Genomic DNA, 19,761 nt, shown 5'->3' on the forward strand with positions numbered 1-19,761 from the left:
GGCACGACCCGGCAGGGTGACGGGGAGCCCGAAGGCGTCCTCCGGAGACCTTCAGCCTGGGCCTCGCGCCCCGCCACTACCGGGCGTCCACCCGGAGAAATGGGGCGCATGGGGGGCCCGCCTGCTCGAGGACACCACCTTGACTGCAGAAGTCCGGGAGCTGCAGCGGGGGGCGCCGGTGCTCGGTTTGTAGGCAGTGTAATTAGCTGATTGTGCTGTAGTGCTTACAATCACTAACTCCACTGCCATCAAAACAAGGCACAGCATCGTCTCCGCCCTGCGGAGTCCGAAGAAGGCTGCGAGAGGAGCTGTGCTGCGTCAGCGTTTGTCCGCGAGCACGTTGTCGGAGTGAGAGTAAACCCAGGAAAACGGCCGCCTGCCGGCTGCAGACGCTGAGTCCTGAGCTCTCTACTGGGAGCCTCGAAAGGAAAGCGAAGCGAAAAGCCGCGCAACAGCTGCCGCTGTATGCGGTGACTTAGGCTTATTTCTTACTAGTTAGTAGGGTAGTCACCAAGACAGCTACTTAGCCAATGATTTGCCCATCACCACGTATAGAGGCACCAGCTTGGGACTGCAGTTTATTTTTTAGTCTAGTTACTAGGCAGTGTAGTTAGCTGATTGCTAATAGTACCAATCACTAACCACACAGCCAGGTAAAAAGGCTAACATTCATCCAAATGGGCCGCTTACACTATCATGTCAATGTGGGGGAGAGGGCTATTGGAATATGCTGATACTATCCTTTGCCTGTTTATCACTTGTTCAGCCACTAGAAAAACCAGCATTTAGCGGCTAAATATACAATGTATGTACTAAACATGTATGTGTATTTCTTTTTCAATATTCCTTCAGGGTCTTAACCAAAAATAACTTTTAGCTATATTAGGAGATTATACTTTTTTTTTCCTTAGCTGACTGATCTATAATAAAGACTTTTGGTTGTCAATCTTTGAACTATCTTTCCGTGAAACTGTATTGTTTGTGATATTTTGAAAAAATAAAGTGCCAGATAGACATAAATTGTGGTTATTACCATGTGTCCAGTTCCTTTCAATTGGCTTCATGATGGCCCTCTTAGTTCCTGCCACAGTAAACAAATCTTTTTCATCTCTGAAATGGTTAAATTGTACCTAGATTAAAGAAATCTTCCAGGAAAACAATTCACGCACACTTGTTAATGCTTTTATAAGGATACACTAACAAAATTTTTCATGAAGGAATTCCATCTACTCATATATATACGTATATATATATATGTATATATATCATTTTAAGTAATCATTTAAAACTTCTGCACTGTAGGCAAGTTTTGGCAGAAATGATTAATAAATGCAGTTACAATTTAAATCCAGTTCTAAGATTTATCATAAAAGATTAAAGGGAGAAAGGATCAAACTATATACATGAATAACTATAGGACCAGTTCCTGCCTTTACCTCCTTTGGGCTTCCTTTAATTCTCTGATTACAGGCCTCACAATGTTCACAGTGGTGGGGGCTCAGCCACAAACTTGTCTGAAAGAGGAAACTGGGGCAATGGAGCCAAGAAATTTAAAGTTTATTTAAATATCTTTTGGTAGGAGCCCGGAGCAAGTGAAAACCTGAAAAGAGACTAAAGTGCTCCCCCACTGACTGACAGGACGAGCCAAAAGTTGTTTGGACTCGCCCCTGACTACAAGGTTGCCAAGCAAGCATTAGTCTTGCTAGCACCGCAGAAGTAAGCTTCAGCATGCGGGGAACCCCAACACCTACAGAAGAAACTAAGGGCCTTCGGAGGCGGCTGTTACCCTCCCGCTGCTTCTAGCTTCTTGGAGCTTCGGGGCTGGAAGGAGTGGCGCAGGAGTTTGGAGAAGCGTCCTGAGTTGCCATGGAAACGGGGCCCTGCTCAGATCTCAGCTGCAGAACAGAGTACCACGAAATTTGTCATCCAGGATTACTGGTGTTCGCTGGCTGCTCGGAACAGGATGCCAACTTAGCTAAGCAGTTCTGGCTCAGGGCATCCATGTACCCCACTAACGAATCTCAGTTGGTGCTGACAAGAGGGAGCAGTCAGCGTTTGCCTGTTGCAGGGAACTCTAAGAGTGTTGTCTCAAGTGAGTAAAAAGTAGCTACCTCCTGGTGGTTAATTTTTATTGCATCATAATAACCTGAAAGATACTAGATCTCCTTCCAGAAGAAACTGCCCAACATAAATCTAAAATAAGATTCAAATGTCTGAAAAGTATACATACATTGAGTAATACCGAGGGCCTGCCTCGCAAGCCCAAGGACCCGAGTTTGATCCCTGGTACCAAAAAATAAATAAATAAAAAGTAACTGCTAATGCAAATACAGATACTGTATAAATAGTTCCTGAAGTTTTGCAGCAATCCCCCCAAAAAAAGCAGATTAGCAGTATTACATCTTTCAGTGTCCCTTAAATTATGACATTTATTTGGCAAACAAATAATCTAAGAAAAATTGTATATGTTGGACATTAAGGACAATAGTTTACATAATCGAGTTAAAACCTGAACACCCTAGAGAAAGTTGAAGGCAAATCAACTTTAGGTACCAAGTTCATTGACTGCTAAGCCCATACTGTGAGGCCTAGGATGTGAAAATAGTTATGTAATATAAGTATAAAAATTTCAAATAGCATTAGTGTTATGTCTTTTCTTTACTTCTCCTTTGTACTCTTAAGAGAAAAGTCACCTCCAGCCTTCTCCTTTTGAGAATAACAGTAAGTATCAAATTTAGTAACCTACAACAGTTGGATTGCTAGGTTTTTCAGAAAGTAGGTGATTAACACAAAGGTACAACTTTACATTTTGGTATAACATTCTGAATTGCATGTAGAAGACCTTGCCTCAGGGACCACACTAGGTTATCCATAGAACAACCCCTAAATTTCTGTAACAGGTTGAATACAAATATAAAATTTAGAATCTCTGATTCTATATTTATGTTCTCTTTAGAGGCATTTTCTTGTCTCTGCTGAGGCTTATTCATCATCTAAAGAGATTAGAGAGTCCCTGCAGCTATTGCTAATTAATTCAGTTTTTAATTATTTATTAATCTGGTTATAAGCTTTCATGACACAGTATGTGTTTGTACCTTCCCATGCTTTTAATCCCAACCCAATTTTATATCAAAATTATATTTATAATGTAATTATTATATTTAAATTATATTTATATCCATTTTATATTACAAAATCATGCTAAAATTATTCTAGACTGAGTTTCACTTTACTTCCTCTAGAGAATGCAGATGTCATTGCTGAGGCTCTAAAGATTCAGGAATCTGAGGAGAAAGTAAAGTATCTCCAAAAGGTAGGTCAATATTTCATGTCATCTGGTTTTTCATTAAATTTCCAAATAATACTAAATTAATTAAGAATTAGTAATTTATGGGTGTGAAGGATATTCTTTTTAACTTACGTATATGAAAATATGCTACTTTTACTGCATTAGCTCACAAAAGGTTTTATTATCATTGTAATTAAAAATTTAAAAATTCTATTCAAGTATGGCTAGTCCTAGTCTATGCAAAAGGCCAAGAATGTATAGAAGTATCAGAATCAAAGAGAAATGGAAAAAGATTCACACTTTTCCATAATGCCCCAACTATATATGCTGGTCTAAGAACAAAAATATTACAAGAACAGGAAAAATCAAATAGAATTGATTTGTTTTAATTAGCTAAATTCAAATGATTGGGATGAGTCTTTTATCCAGGCCTGTTTTGACTAAAGTAGTTCTATTAGTGTAGTCAGGTCAACTGAGCACATTGTTCTTTTTGTTAGTATCCATTGTTTGCATTCCATGTTATAGGCACGGCCTTTACCTCAGGAATTAATACAGTGATTTATAGCAACATTTCATTTGGTTTATAGATTAAATTCTATTCCTGTAATTGTTCCTGTACTATACAAGCAAATATAGAAGATTTGTTTTGGCCTAGCATCTTTAATCACTGGGTACATTGGCAAACTTGAAGGATGAATCGGGAATTCTACATAAATTACAAAACAGTGGATTTAAGTTTGCTGATCATAATAATTCACTTTGTGGATTACTAGTGAGACCTTCAAATGAACTGGGTGAATAAAAATAGCACTTTCTTCTCTTTTTAGGATATTATGCACTGAGTATTTATACAAAGACTTTTTTCTTTTCTTTTCCAATTCTGATACTGGTACTGGTACTTTTTCTCTTATGGTACTGAAGAGTGAACCCAGAGATGCTCTAATACTGCTCTATCACAGAGGTCCTCTATCACCATCACTTTTTACTCTTTTATTTTAATTAAGATAAAATCTCTGTAAGATGAACTTGTGATCCTCCTGCCTCAGCCTCCTGAGTAGTTATGTACCACCAAGCTCAGCTATATTTAGGACTACATATGGATTTTTGAAAACCTAATTTTCAGTGAATTAAAAATTATTAAAAGTCAACTTCTTTGGTGCTTTAAGAATTTAATTTTTATTGTATTTTATTATAGGATGGGATTAGAAATAAAAGGTTAAAGACAAACTATTCATCATTTTATCGGCTTTTGTATAGAATTAAGATGATATAAGTTACAAGTGGATGTGATACTGACAGACTATAATATTAATATTTTTAGAAGCCTCATCTTAGATCCTTCTATTAACTTATTAACCACTCAGTTAATACCACAGATATTATTAAGAGACTGCTGTGTGCAAGTACTAAAATCTGGAGTTGGGGGGGGTACCAGGGATTGAACTTGGGTCCTTGCACTTGCCAGGCAGGTGATGGAACCACTGAGCTAAATCCCCGGCCTTACAATCTGGAATTTAAAGATAAGATGTGGCCCCGACATCAAGGAGTATACAATATAGTGGAGGGGAGAGTTAATTAAAGTTAACAATTAAAATATACTATTACATCAGATGTATGCATATAATACTATGAGAACTTGCTAAATGACATCAAAATCAAGCTTAAAAGAATCAAGAAACTGTCCCAAAGGCAATGAGTTCTGAAGGCTATAGAGCTTGTCAGGCACAGAACATGTAAAGCAATCTTCCAGCATATGCTATTTATTTTCTAACCTCCAAATATGATTATCCTGCTCTTCTATCTTCATTTTTCCCTCATTTTCATGGGATCAAGAGGAGTTGCTCAGTATGTTTGAGTTTCTTTTCACATGATCATAACCAGACTATTCTACCAATCTCTCTCTTCCCATATGCCTCCCTACACACACACACACACACACACACATGCATGCACGCACACACACACACACACACACACACACACACATACAGTATACTTGGTTCTCTACCACTTAGGCCAAAATTCATGCACTGTTTACTCTTTCCCATAGATAGTACTGAAGTGATGAATAGGTAAACTATATTTTTGCTATATCTATATGTACACTATCTGCCAAATTGTACATTAAGCCAAGGAGTCCTGCAGGGCAATGCAGAAGATGATTCTGTTTGCTAAGATAGAAGGTAAGAGGCCTAACAAAATCATAATAATCCAGCAGGAAAGAGACAGAATATTAACTAAACTATGACTTCTGAGTATATAGGGGAAAAAAAGTACTTAAATACTGCTGTTAGCTTTCCTATCTGTAACAAAATACCCAAAATAATAAGCTTAAAAAGAGGAAGGTGAGAAGTTGAAAGTGTAAATAAGATCTAAAAGGTATAACAGATAATGTGAAATAGGAAGAAAAGGTGCAAAGGGAAAGAGGAAGTGGGAGAGGTAGGGGAAAAGAAAGATGGGAATGGAATTAACATGAGAAGTGGAAAAATGGAAACAAAATCTTTGTAAATAGAAAGGGGTAGAGGGGTTGAAGGGAGGGCAGGGGGATGGGGAAAAAATAAGAACCAAGATGGATTATGTAAAGGTGAAAATTTCCAATGATGAATGTCATTACATTGTACACCTTAAATGTATCAATAAAATTAATTTTTTAAAAAGAGGAAAGGTTTAGTTTGGCTCACAGTTTTATGGATTTCTTTCCAAGCTGAACAATGTGTTAAACCCTGTGATGCTCAGTTACCTCAAATATTAAAGGAAAAAATGATTTTTAAAATATACCTCATAGGGCCGGGGATTTAACTCAGTGGTTCCACCGCCTGCCTCACAAGCATAAGGTCCTGAGTTCGATTCCCATATCAATAGATCAATCAATAAAATAAAATATACTTCATAGAGCTGATATAAAGTATATAAACATCTGGTCAATAAATGTCATCAACAAATGCCCTCCATAAGGACAGAGTTATATCTTATTTGCTTAACTCAATCCCTTACTGGTTATTAAAACTCAAAAAATACTGATTGAATAAATGAATATATAATTGAACTAATTAATGGAAGAAAGAATATTTTATACAGTGATAGTTCAATTTGGGTTTGTTTTTTTGTTTGTTTATACGTTTGTCTGGTCCTGGGGATTAAACCCAGGGCCTCATATATGTGCAGCAGTATTCTACCACTGAGCTACAGTCTCAGTCCCATGATATTTCAGTTTTGGTTAGCTTTTCCACATAGATTAATCTGGCAAAATTTTTCTAGGTAGGTAATTTTTGCAAGAATAATCTCAAAATTGAATCTGTTAGCACAGCTCCTCTTTTGTCAATGTTACTTTTAGCTCATGGGTCTGGACATGATGGGAGGAAATGTGATTCCTTTCGTTATGGAGACAATTTCTTTTTGGATAATACTGTTTTTCTAAGATTGTAGTACTCCCTTTACATTTTGACACTACTATCCTATAATGTTTAATGGTGTTAGAAAGTAAATGGGGGTTAGAGAAGGTAAAGTTTTTAACCAATAGCACATTTACAATGATCTATTTAAGAGAAAAGAATCTTCTATATGTCGTACATTGGTAAATAAATTCCAGACACAATTTTCATCTTATAATGGGGAAAACTATTTCCTATAAAATTTCCTGGGAGTTTATTCATCCACATTGCCCTTAAAATTAAAGAAAATCTAGAAATGTATTTCCCACCTCTCTCAGAATATCTTCATAGCCCCTTTTCTTGGACAGACTTTGACTCTTCAGTTGTTAAAGCTTTTTAAAACTTTAATGTTATTCTCCATTTTAGACTATCCTCTTGGTATACATTATAAATACTTTTGGTTAGTGGACAAAATGCTAATAATCACAATTACTATTTCTGTGATGGATATCTGTGGCAGGAAATAAGAAACAATTGAGTCTGTCAAGATAAAATGGCTTACTATGTCCATAAAGGAAACCTTATAGCACTCTATGGACCATTATTCTTCCTTTGAGAGTTCTAAAGTAGTCTGAAAACATTCTAATAAATGAATAGTCAGCTAATTCTTTGAAATCATAAAACTAATTTGCTTTTTAGTTTTGCCACCTTTAAGAAAGCTCTTTAGCTGATTATCTCCTTATGAAAAGAATTATAAATAATTTATTTGCTGAGGAAAGAAAGAAGGAGTCAGAGCAATATTTTAAATGTATGTATGACATATTTGGAGACATGGTTCATCTGAATTTAATGTTTTAACATTAATGAATAGAAACCTATGCTTTTTCCAAGAAAGTATAAAAGCTACAGAACAATATCTCCAATAGGTTTCTTATTGAGAATGAGATTTTAGCCATTCATTATATGTCCTATATAACCTATATTGACCATAGTGGAAGCCTTCTTCAAGTTTGTTATATGACATTTCCTTGAACTACAAACATATGTCACAGTGACATTCTTAGAAAAAGAATCTTAGAAGCTTCATGAAAGTATTTTTAGGCCCTGAGGTATGAAAGTGGAAAACTTTTAACATTATTATCTGTTATCCTATACTTCAAAGTATTGAAAGAAATCCTTAGGATCATTACGTCAGTTTCTGAGAGCCAAAGGAAAACCAAAGGAATTAAAATTCTTCTGTGTCGTTACCAGGATGTCTGATAGAAGCAAAACCTCTTTTGTATCAAAATGTTAGGGATTGCTTCCAAGATAAATCTAAATTTTCCCAGTAAGAGTATCACCTGGCTTGTAGTGTTGCTATCCTGCCCTAACATATTGCAAAATTCCTTTCCCCCATAAAAAGAGCTCCAATAGGAAATACATTCCCCTGTGGATTCCTCCTCCAGTAACAGAGGATTTGGACACTTAAATTATTATTGTTCCCATTTTACTGAAGTATTCAACTGGAAGAGTCATAAAAACACACTGTATTTATGTGTTAAGCAAACATTTTGATAGCAAATAACAAGATTAAATATGTATACTAATCTGTAATACCACACTATTTTCAAAATTTATTCAACTTGAAGACTACTTCTAAGTCAGATAAAGATCTCCCTAAATGGGGCCGGGTTAGCTCAGTGGTTCGGTGGCCTGCCTTGCAAGCACAAGGACCCTAGTTCAATCCCTGGTACCAAAAAAAAAAAAAGATCCCCCTAAATCATCTTTAGTGACATCTATAGTCCATTAAAATATATTTGAGAGAAAAATGACATTTGGGATCAAATAGCTGAATTAATTTGCTTTATGTAGACCAACATCTAAGAGATACAAGGCCATTTAACTGTGTATTTTACCATCCATACACTTCTCTTTAAGAACAAAATAAAATGTTTTTAAATCCTGAGGTACTATTGGACAATACCTCACATTTATTATGTGCTTATATCAAACATAATTAAATAAAACTATTACATACATTACAAAGTAAAAAGGGGGAAGGAATGTATATTTTTTTTTACAACATGTAGAGCTAATTCCATACAAGAATCTTTATTCTTCAAATCAGTGCACACCTTAGTTAGAGGTGGTGACACCCTTCTATAATCCTAGTGCTTTGGGATGCTGAGGCAAGAGGATCATGAGTTTGAGTCCAGTTTGGGTAATTTAGAAACTTAGCAAAATTATGTCTCAAAAGGAATGCCCTCAGAAGCTGAGGTGATAAAATCACTTCTCTATTTGACTTTTGACATACACTGCTCCTATAGGTCCTAATTATTCATAGATTCTGTATTTACAAATTTTCCTACTAGATACAATTTATTTGCAACCCTAAAATCAATATTCATGGTGCTTTTGTGTTCATTTATGGACAAAGTGATAGAAATTTTTGAGTTTCCTAACACACTGTCCCAAGCTGAGGTCAAATAATACTATACTCTGCCTCATGCTTCAACTCATACTGTAAACAAAGATCATTTGGTTGCATATTTGGTGAAATGTTTTTCGTGTGTGTGTGTGTGCATGCATGAGTGCAACACACTTTGCTGGTTAAAGTGATCTCTGAATGCTAAAGTGCTGTCTCATGTACCTAAGCACAAGAAGGCTGTCATTTGCCTTATGGGGTAACTGCATGCAACAGATAAGCTTTGTTCAGATATGATTTATGGTGCTGTTGGTCATGAGTTCAATGTTGATAAATCAACACTATTTTTCAAGACAGAAACACACAAGGTTCTGTATTGTTCTGATGATGAAAAGCTGTGACCAGAAAGCCAGAAGAAGCCTAGAAATAATTCACTAATTCAATGTTTGTTGACTTTCTAGAACATAACTTCCACAAATGAGAGTCAACTGTACTCAAAGTATAGTTTAATATATAAAAACTTTTAATATCTGCCTCCTAACACATTTCCTCAGCCTCACCTACTACCATTCCCCATTAAGTAAAATTAATACCAGAATCTTTTGAGTCATCTAGCATTCCAAGAACCCACAATGGTGTTTCAAAACTGTGACACTGAACCCACAGTTTCTTCCTCCTGGAAATGCCTTTCTTCCTCTTTTTCTATTTAACTAATGCTTGTACTTAAAAACAGTTCGGCAATTACATTTAACTCTTTTCTCATCTCACATATTGCCTACTCTGATACAAATGCCCCTTTCTTTGTTTTCCTATGGTTCTGTGTATACTCCTCTTTCCCCGATCCTGAAATTTAATATGGTGGTATAGTCAGTGTATTTCTCTTGAAGGTTCTAAGTTCCTCAAGGAGAAGGACCGTGACTTTTTTTTTCCACTTTATAATCACAAGACCTAGCAAACAGTAGGTGATCTCATAACCTACCAAGTAAGCACTTACAAATGGATAATATAACTGAACCATGATTCTACGTGATAGTCTAGTCCTTGAGCTAGGTATAACATGAGGTACTCATAAAAGTATAGGCTAGAACAGGATTGACAAAGATTCAGAGGGCACAGGTACTAAACAGAATTGGACATGAGGCATAAGACACTACTCCACATACTGGAGCTCTGATACAAAAGAAATGCATGGGAGGAAGGAAGAAAGGAAGGGTCCTAGAATCTTCTCCCAAACTCCAATCATATAGCTAAATATCTGTGTCATTCCTTACTGCCACATCCAGGAATCTAAAGAGACTACCTATGATTATTTTTTTTCTCTCATTGAGTTTATTGGTACATTTTAGGTATACAGTACAGTTATATTCATCATTGGGATCTTGTACCTTTACATGAACCTATGATTATTTTTATTTTTCAGACAGGCCAAAAAATATTCTTCAGAAATCAATTTATAAACAATTGATCTTAGAGCTGATCTAAATGCTATGTAAGAACTTCTATGGGAAAGGGCATATTTCCACTGTAATGATAACTCAGTAATTAGAAAAAATACTGATGTTATTTACTCTAAACTTTGAAAATTTTATTATGAAGGATAAATTTGTATAGCACTGAATAAAACCACAAATGAAAAAATTACAAACTGTAATTGCACTGTTTTGTATATTATCTTGGCATCTCTGGGGTTTTACCATAAACATTCCTAATAGATAAAATAGATTTTGGTGTGAGTAGAGACATTAGTCTGTATGTTTTGAATTGGACATTGTCTAGGTTTCACTAGAGAAATATGGCGGCTTTCCACTGAAATGGTGGATCCTGAGGCCACACTGATCTTTAAAGGATATTGGCCAGAAGCAACTCTATAGGCTTAAGAAGAACTGTAAGCATGTTAGAGATAAAGCCAAAGATTCAATGTCAGGCTCAAGCAAAAAGGGCCAAGCAGATCCACAAATAGTAAAATGAGTCATGGAACTAAGTTAAGAAAATCTGATTTGGAAGAATTGTGCAAGATTTATTCAGACACTTCTTTGTGCTGGCATGGTGCTAGGCACTAAAGTATAATGATAAACAGCAAAAAAAAATGCTTTAAAGATGCAAATTTTGCCCTTATATAAAACTTCCTGTCTAACCAGAAGAGAAATATTTATGGAAAATAGTACGTGATGTTAAGAAACTACTTAATAAGGTGGTATTCATTCAACCAAGGGAGCTGGAGAGGATTCTTTTAAACTAAGCTAAGATTTGAAGGAAAAGGAGGCATTAACTAGGCCAGAAGGAGTTGAGGGGAGCATTAATAGGGTATTTCAAGCAGCAAAAATAGTATGTGCAAAGTTCCTATTTTAGAAAAGGCATGTTGCACCTCTGAAGCTAAATGGCCAGTATGGCCATTTAGGAAACTTAGGTCATTTTAGGTCATTTTAGGAACAGTAACTTAGGTCATTTTAGGAACAGTAAGGCACCACTGAAATGTTTTTATGTTGGGGGATGATAATATCAGATTTTCTTGAAAGAGATCAGAAACTTTCATATGGAAAATGGACTGTAAGTATCCAGAAGTAGGGAAACCACATTGGAGAGGCCATTTTAATCATCCAGTAGGGAGGTGATGGCAGCTTCAATTAAGATGGTGACATTAGATAGGAAAAAGTAGATTAATTTGAGACATACTTAGGAAGTGAAATAGCTAGGATTAAGGTTATATATTGGAAATGGAAGGTAAAGCATAGCAAGGCATCAAAGATAACTCATAGCTGTTTTGGCTTTCATAACAGGCTAGATTCTCTGAAATAAGGAAAATGAAATGAATGTCAAGTGTTGAAATTTTTGGAAGGAGGAATTAAAACTTCAATTTAGACTTACCAAGTATGAGGCACTTCTGAGATAAGCAGGTGAAATTGTCAAATAGGTCTGCAACTGTCTGGACTAGAAAGAGAAGTATGGGCCAGAGAGGAAGTTTGACAGTCATTTGTGTGGGAGCTCCCTATCCGCTTGTTTGTAAGTCTTTATGGGCAGGACAGGAAAGACATATCTGAGAGATGAGGTCAGTCCCATTCAGTCATTCATCATATTGATGTAACTACCAACTTGGTGAAAATATTAGTGTCACTAGTCTTTTGTTTGCTAAAAGAACAAGCTTTGATTATTATTACAGACTTAATTGTCAGTAGCATATAATTTTATCATATAGTGAGAAGTATCTCTATCATATGTTGCTTCATCAAATTTAAAAATATAATGCCCACTTTATGCTCAAATTTTTCTTAACATTAACATTCAAAGGGCCAGGGATTTAACTCAGTGGCACTACACCTGCATTGCAAGCACAAGGTCCTGAGTTCAATCCCCGGTACTGGAAAAAAAAAATTCAAATCTCACTTATTGTTCTTTTTTTTTAAAGTACCCTTTAAAACAGTATTAAAATAGTTTTTTTTTAATCACTTATTTAGATCTGGGGATGTAGCTTAATGGTAGAGCACTTGCCTAGAATGAGCAAACCCAAGGTTCAATCCCCAGTACTGAAAAAAAAAAATCACTTTTTTATTTGCCTTGCATGCATTTATGTTTGTGTGTAAATGTTGAAAAAACAAGACCTAAATACTTCAGGCAATTATTATTGGTTTTCTATTAAAATTATGTAAAATAAATAAGAAAATATATGTAATAGAGCCAAGAAAAATACACAATTTTCTTCATAACAGATAAATTTACTTTATTCAAATGTATATTTAAGAAAAATTATATTGACTCCCAGTTATGTAATGACTAATATTTCTTTTTCATTTAGTAAGCTGTTATTTTTTTAGATGAAAATTATATATGTCAGATCTGGGAACTGAGCCATGGCCCAGCAGTTTCCAAGAGGTATGGAAAAGTGCTTAGATCTGCATCTTTCTCCTGAGAGTCAGCATTCTTCTTCCCTCATTTAAATAATCCTATATCAGCTTCCATCCCATAGACTACTGCAATTAGGTCTGCCCTCTGAAATCATATTAGTACTAAAGAAAGCCTTTTCACTGATAATTCAGTCTATCTTTTGAAGTGCATAGTAGATCTTTTGAAGTCCAAATGTTCTATTTCATATTACTTATAGTAGATAAAAGTTTACTGAAAGGCAATTATGGAATCTACATACCAAGTTTTAGTTAGTAGACACAGAGAATAGTCATCCATTTATAGAATAAAATTCATAGTTGAAGCATTTTGTAGTCAAAATCAGTAAGATGAGAGGTGCATGCTGTGTTTTGAAATCAAGCTCAAATATGAGACTTTTATTGATAATTTTACCTTAAGCCAGTCACATTTTTGAGCATTAAGATCCTATCTAAAATAAAAGCTGAAAATCCCTATTGGTCCTAAAGGAAAACTGACTCCTTCTGATTGGCATAGAATTTAAAACAAATTCTGGAACTTCAAAAAAATGAAAATCATAATATTCTCGAGCTCTGTTAAGCCACAGAACCTTGGTTCTGCTTAAATTTGGAACACAATGCTTAATTTATTATTAATTTTCAATCAAAAATCTTAGTCCACATTAAATAAGATCTTAGAAAGCACATCAGTTTATAAGTACCACTATAGCACAGCTATTCTTTGCCATTTAACCATTTTTTTCAAAGTGCTATGTGATATCATCAAATTAATTTTGATGGTCAAAGTTACCCCAGAATGGATTAACTCCCCCTGCTGACTAGCCCCATAGCCCACATTTTTATCAGAATATATAACTTTCAAAAAATATATAAAATTTTCTGTGAGAACAGAGAGTTTCTGCATTTAAGAAAACTTACCTGAGGATGTGCATGACTTAATAAGACAGAAAAATGAAAGATTTAAGAATAGAATTCTATTCCCACATGCAAACAACTACAGCCAGCCCTCTTTACCATAGATTTAGGGAGTGATGTGCTATTTGAGCCTGATGATCCTACAATTTAGCATGATGGTTAATAGCTTGGACTTAATGGGGCTGAAATTAAATCCAGTCTTCCATATAATAATTTGGGCAAGTTATTTAATTTTACTCTACTTCAGTTTCCTCACCTATAAAATGAAATCATAGTAGTGTCAAACTTCTAAGTTGTTAATAATGACATAATATCTCTAAAACTCTTAGTTTATGTGCTAAGATCTTAGTAAAAGTTAGCTATTATGGAAAAGAAACCCCTCTCCATTTAGGATAAAAAACAAATTATTTTTTAAAGTTGCCTCCTCTAGAGTAAAAAGTGATAATGCACAAACTTATTGTGGAAAAAAATATTTTAAAGTTCTACCAATACCAGATGTAGAAGAATTACAGGCATAAGTATTTATTATTTTGTCAAGACTCACCCACATTTTTCCCCTTTAAACAGGCTAAAAAGAGAGATGAGATTCTCCAACTTTTAAGAAAACAAAGAGAAGAAAGGATCTTGGTAAGAATAATAGTGAGGCATTTGGATACAACTATCTGAAAGGAGAATCTGTGGCAAGTTCTGAGGTTTCATAGATTGACTTCTTAAATGTAGCTACTCATAGGCTAGACTAGAACCTTCTATATACTGGTGAGGGTATAGAGGTCAGATAATTTGGCAATCCTTGAGAAACCAAAAGTATTTCCATAATTTGCAGTTCTTCTGACATTTTATGAGATGTTGTTACAGGTGGAGTTTATTGTTTATATATTATAAATCTTATGATACTAATAGGGGCTACTTTCAGTGCCAGTATTTGTTTTATAATGATTAATATTTTCCTAGATCACAAAAAATAAAATAAACGTTAAATGATGATAGACAAACTGTATAATTATAATAGCACAGTATAAACGCATGGGTACACAAACATACATTCCTCAATGTACCTCAAATTCATTAATCTGGGGCACCTCTGATGCAGTTGTTTCCATATTTAAGAATTTAGTCTTTACAAACTTTGTGATGATTTTACCTTAGATTTTTTTCAAGTGAGTAATTTTGATTACCACAAGAAGCAAAAGTTTTCCTTTCTTATTTTTTAGAAAGAATTTATTTCCCTTCCTTATAAACATATGGACAAAGTACACAACAAAAAGTAAGTTGAGTTCTGTCGAAAGTATTCTCCAGTTTTTTGTTTTGTTCTGTTTTATTTGTAGTCTGAAGAAGTACTACTTTTTTCTTTGTCCTCTACTGTCAGATCTCCTAAAAACTCACCCCACTGTGTTAGGGTTTGTTTTTTTGTTTTTTTTTTTAACTTTGAATAAATTCCCTTTTCCTCAAAAATACAAAAGCCTGTGTACCCACTTGGATAACTGTGAAATATGCAAGCAAAAGTTTGTGCAAACTGGAGAGCATATCACAACCTTGAGCCTGCACACAGTCCCTTATCATCTAGGGTTCTTGTATTCTCTAAGCCCTCACATCTCCCTCCTCCCCCGCCCACGTGGTCTCACCACAATCTTTAGCATGTCAGCAGGCTTTTAGAGATGACAGCTCTGATCCTACCAGCAATGTTATCACTAAGTTCAAGTAGAAAAAGCATCCAGCTTCTCAGTGACAAGTTAATAGCCTTATACCTGGAATGTTAGTACAGGGCCAGAAACACGAGCTGGAAGAGTTTTTAAAAAATCAACTATCACCACTTAACTATTAACACATATCAAATTGTTAAAAGCTCTCCATTTTTGTAATGATTAAAAACCAACATGGCTAACATTAATTTGACATTTATTTTCCTGCCATATTCAGGGAAGAACAGTTGGAAAACAGTAGAAGCTTGATTCTGATTTCACTGATAATGAAACTGACTCCCTTTACTGTTATCAAAGTAATTGCCTTAAAGAAGAATGAATATGCCTTTGCTAATTTTTAAAATTTAGAAATGAAAAAAATCATTCAAACACCTAGCTACTTTCTTTTCCTGTGTTGAACAATTTAATTTCTTGTTTTTGAGGCAACTGATTTGACTTGGCTTTGAGGGTGGAACAAAACTAGCCCCATCAAAAGATTTTACTTAACTGATCCAAGTAATGAAGACTGCTACTTGAATAGTTTTAAGCAGATATGTTTGGGTACCTTAGATTTCTACATGTATTTTTACAAAATATTCCTGCTACTACCCATGTTGGTCCACCTAAGAGTAAAACATTATTTTATGGTTTAAACAGATAGTTCTCTTAGTTTAAATATTTTAGGTATTTAATTTATATTGTAGTATATTCATTCTTCCCTCTACCCTGCCACTGAATTTCATTCAATTTCACAGTAATTTCACCTCTGAACTTCCTATAGTTACCTTCTGTACCATACTTTTGGTAATTAATCCTGTATTACTCTTTATCATGTTTTATGATTATTTAATTCTTATCATTTCAAACCATTTAACACTTCACATATTTTCTGTCTTGTCTATAACTACAATGTATACTCCCATACCCAGTGAGAAATTGGGTCACCCAAAGTCCCTAACACACTGCCAACATGTTGGAATTCAGAATATATTTGTTTAAAAATTTTTAGTCCAGGAATATAATGTAATTCCATATTAGGTGATTTAGAAATTGATATTTTATAGTACACATTAATTTATAAACACTTTAAATTTGCAAATATTTCAGACACAATTGTAAAATACTTTAAATTTTCCCTCTTCTTTCTCCATCTTTTCCTCTCTGCCTTAAACTCCCCAGCACACAAGATGCATCTTTCCATCTCCCTTTTTCAACAGATTTTCTTAAGATTATCTGTGTCTCCTTCTATCAGAAAGAATTGGAAAGTATATTCATGTAACATTTGAATAGCATTACATTTATTATCTACCGATGTTTTTTTTTTGTACCGGGAATTGAAATCTGGCCCTTATGCTTGCAAGGCAGGAGGGGAAACCACTGAGCTAAATCCCCAGGCCTCTACCAATACAATTTGAATTTTAAGAGGACGGAGTAGAAGGAACAATGAGTAATCCAAATCAATTACCAATGATGAAACAAACCCCAGAAGCTTGATTCTTGGACAAGCAAAATATTCGGGGTAGGAGGTGTTCTCCCGTGCTCTTGAAATCACATCTTGCAGCATAACCATTTCTCTCATACATAATTTTATATGTGGTTACAAAACCTAATGCATACTCAGAATCCAAAGCAGTGAATTTTGTTATGGAAATTTTTTTCATTTTTTAATGCTACGTTGTGTTTACAATTATAGAGTTCTGTGTATAGGAACTGATTCATATTACTACCAACAGGCAAGTGTTATCAGAGGCAGATAAAAAGGACTGAGAAGAAGTCAAAGCCTTGGACTGATTTGACTGACACGTGGTAGAGAATGGCTTACATACATCTTCAGCTTACATCAAGATCAAAGTTAAAGAAATAAAAGATTTGCAGGTTTCTAGGAATTGTACTGGTTATTGAGCACATGTTTTAAAATAGATTAAGAAATAAAGGTTAAATATGCACACTTGTATGGATTTAATCAATTTTTAAAATACATGCCTATTTTATTTACTGTATACCACTACTGTGTTTGGCATCACACCATAATCACTCCCCTCAACTTTTACATTCTCAAACTTCTATTGTTTTGTTTGAAAGATATTTCCAGAATTTGTATACTTTGTTTATATTATGAATATCACATAAAACAGAATCAAAGGTTTTATGTGCTGCCAATTTGTACAAATAAGAAAATAGGAATGAAAGAGAAGTCTAAAAAGCATTGTCCTTTCTCCAAAATTTGGTTCAGCCCAATTCTAGAACATGTCTGAAATAAAAAAACGAATGGCTTATTATGCCTACATTGTATATGCGGGTACATAATTCCATTGCCAAACTACCTCGTTTTCAAGGTTTATTCCCTTTAGTGTATATTAATAAAAAGATTGTTTGTCCCTCCTGCATTGTTCAATGGCATGCCTACTAACAGTTATATGATCTTTTTCAGTGTTTGAAGCTTATTTTGGGACCTCCCTTCACCTCACTGTTGTCTTTCACTGAAACTCCTGGGCATAGCCTCCATAAGATGTAGCTGTCATCCACACTTCAAACAAATGAGTGAGTGAATTGTTGGTGAGAACCTAATCACAGGGTCATGCCATCTGCAAAGGTAGCTAGAAAGAATCTTTAGATGGGGGTGAAGATGAATCTGCCTAGTTAAAAATGCAAGAATTCTATCACCAAAAAAAAAAATATATATATATAGGGAATAGGTATTAGGGATCAACTACAGGTTTCTGGCACAATACTATTTGCTCAAAAATATTTGGAACCAAAGGAAGACAATCAGACCTAGAAAAGTAACATTTTAAAAGCTATAAATTGGCGATATCCTAATACTATCAGGATAAAAGGTATCCTGTAAAATTGATCTTACAGGACAGATCTTTATTGTTGGAAAGATCTTTATTGTAAAGATGAACATACCAGGTTATCAAAGCCTAAACTTTCTCTAATTCCTAGTAAACAATTCCCTTTGTTCTGATTCCATGCACTCTGAGAATTATTTTCTTGTCCTCAAAAGAGTATGTGTCCAACTGGCCAACAAAATAACAGTTTATGTGGTGATTATATTTATCAGCATGTAAATATATTACATGTTGAGCATCCAGGATACAAAAATGTGAAATCAAAAATGTTCCAAAATCCCAAACTTTTGAGCACAAATATGATGGTCACAAGTAGAAATTTTATATATAACCTCATGTGAGGAATGCAGTCAAAATTTCACACTAAAAATGTTTTATACAATTACCTTCCAGCTATGTATATAAAGTATATATGAAACAAAAATTTTATGTTTAGTCTTGGGTCCTATCCCTAAGATATCTCCTTTTGTATATGCAAGTATTCCAAAATCTAAGAGAAAAATCCAAAACGCTTCTGGTCCCATTTTTTGTTGTTGTTGTTGGGAGATTAGAAGAGGGACCACACACTGTAGGGTAGGCTGGTTAGAAAAGCTATTCCAGAGGAGTTCAACCATTCTTTCCTAGAGGGGTCATCTTCCTCCGGCCACCAGTCCAAGACTGAATTCCACAGTCACCACCCCCACTTCCATCACATGCCCTTCAAAAGCAGAATCGTTTTATTGCTGAGATCTGGAACCTTTCTTGACTTCTATCATTAGAAGTCACTCTCCTTTCACCCACAACTCCAACTCAGTCACCCTCTGTGGACACTATGCATGCCATGTCCTCTAACTTTCATGGTCAACAGGCACACAGCTGCTAGAGCTTTTGTTCTCCATGCAGACATTTCCTTTCCCAGGTGTAGCCCTGAGTACTAGGACTGGGCCTGCTGAGCCTCAGGTAGGTAAAAGACTTCCCCTTCCCTGTGGCCCACACTCAAGAGATGGATGAACTTAGCTACAACCCTGGAGAACAGAGACAAGGCACTGGTTTTCGTCATACTGAACTCTTCTTGCTATATCAGAGAAGCCATCCTAAGATTTTCCTCCACCTTGCGACTTAAGCAAACTCAAGATCTCCTCGGGAATCTCAGAGGAGCTGGGAGCCCTCTGGCCGAACAGTGTCTGGCGCCAAAAGCTCTGGAGGAGACCGTCAGGGGCGGGCCTGGCCGCGGCGCTGCCCTACCCGCAGTGACGTCCCAAGGGGCGGAGGTGCAACCTACTGACTGCACCCTCCAGCCTGCTAGCAGTGTCTGGCCCGACCGTCCCGGGAGATGCTGCTCCCGCGGTGGCAGTTGTCACGCACGCCTCCGCCAGCTCCACCGACGAAGTGCAGGG

The 19,761-nt window shown here is 35.6% G+C and overlaps 2 protein-coding genes across 11 annotated transcripts in view; both read left to right on the plus strand.

Moving 5' to 3' along the window:
- Positions 1-18,274, plus strand: part of CUNH11orf88 (chromosome unknown C11orf88 homolog) — a 24,555-nt gene extending 6,281 nt beyond the window's left edge. For 3 of the 8 annotated variants that reach the window (XM_010610666.2, XM_010610668.3, XM_010610664.2), the window contains exons 2-6: positions 1,580-2,092; positions 3,243-3,313; positions 14,422-14,481; positions 15,066-15,118; positions 17,267-17,475. In XM_010610666.2, coding sequence (XP_010608968.1) covers positions 1,867-2,092; positions 3,243-3,313; positions 14,422-14,481; positions 15,066-15,118; positions 17,267-17,300 — 444 coding nt within the window. In that variant the 5' untranslated portion in view covers positions 1,580-1,866 and the 3' untranslated portion in view covers positions 17,301-17,475. Of the gene's footprint in view, positions 1-369; positions 464-672; positions 806-1,579; positions 2,093-3,242; positions 3,314-14,421; positions 14,482-15,065; positions 15,119-17,266; positions 17,476-17,964 lie in introns of those variants that run through there. The other 5 variants (XR_777607.3, XM_010610667.3, XM_010610669.2 and 2 more) reach the window with 5 other exon arrangements.
- A 1,351-nt stretch (positions 18,275-19,625) lies between these two features.
- Positions 19,626-19,761, plus strand: part of Layn (layilin) — an 18,481-nt gene continuing 18,345 nt past the window's right edge. For all 3 annotated transcript variants that reach the window (XM_010610673.3, XM_010610674.2, XM_010610675.2), the window contains exon 1: positions 19,626-19,759. The gene's annotated coding sequence lies outside the window, so the exon portion shown is untranslated. The remainder of the gene's footprint in view (positions 19,760-19,761) is intronic.

Source organism: Fukomys damarensis, unplaced genomic scaffold (assembly GCF_012274545.1).
Source record: "Fukomys damarensis isolate Sample0158 unplaced genomic scaffold, DMR_v1.0_HiC HiC_scaffold_16, whole genome shotgun sequence".
Taxonomy (NCBI): Eukaryota; Metazoa; Chordata; class Mammalia; order Rodentia; family Bathyergidae; genus Fukomys; species Fukomys damarensis.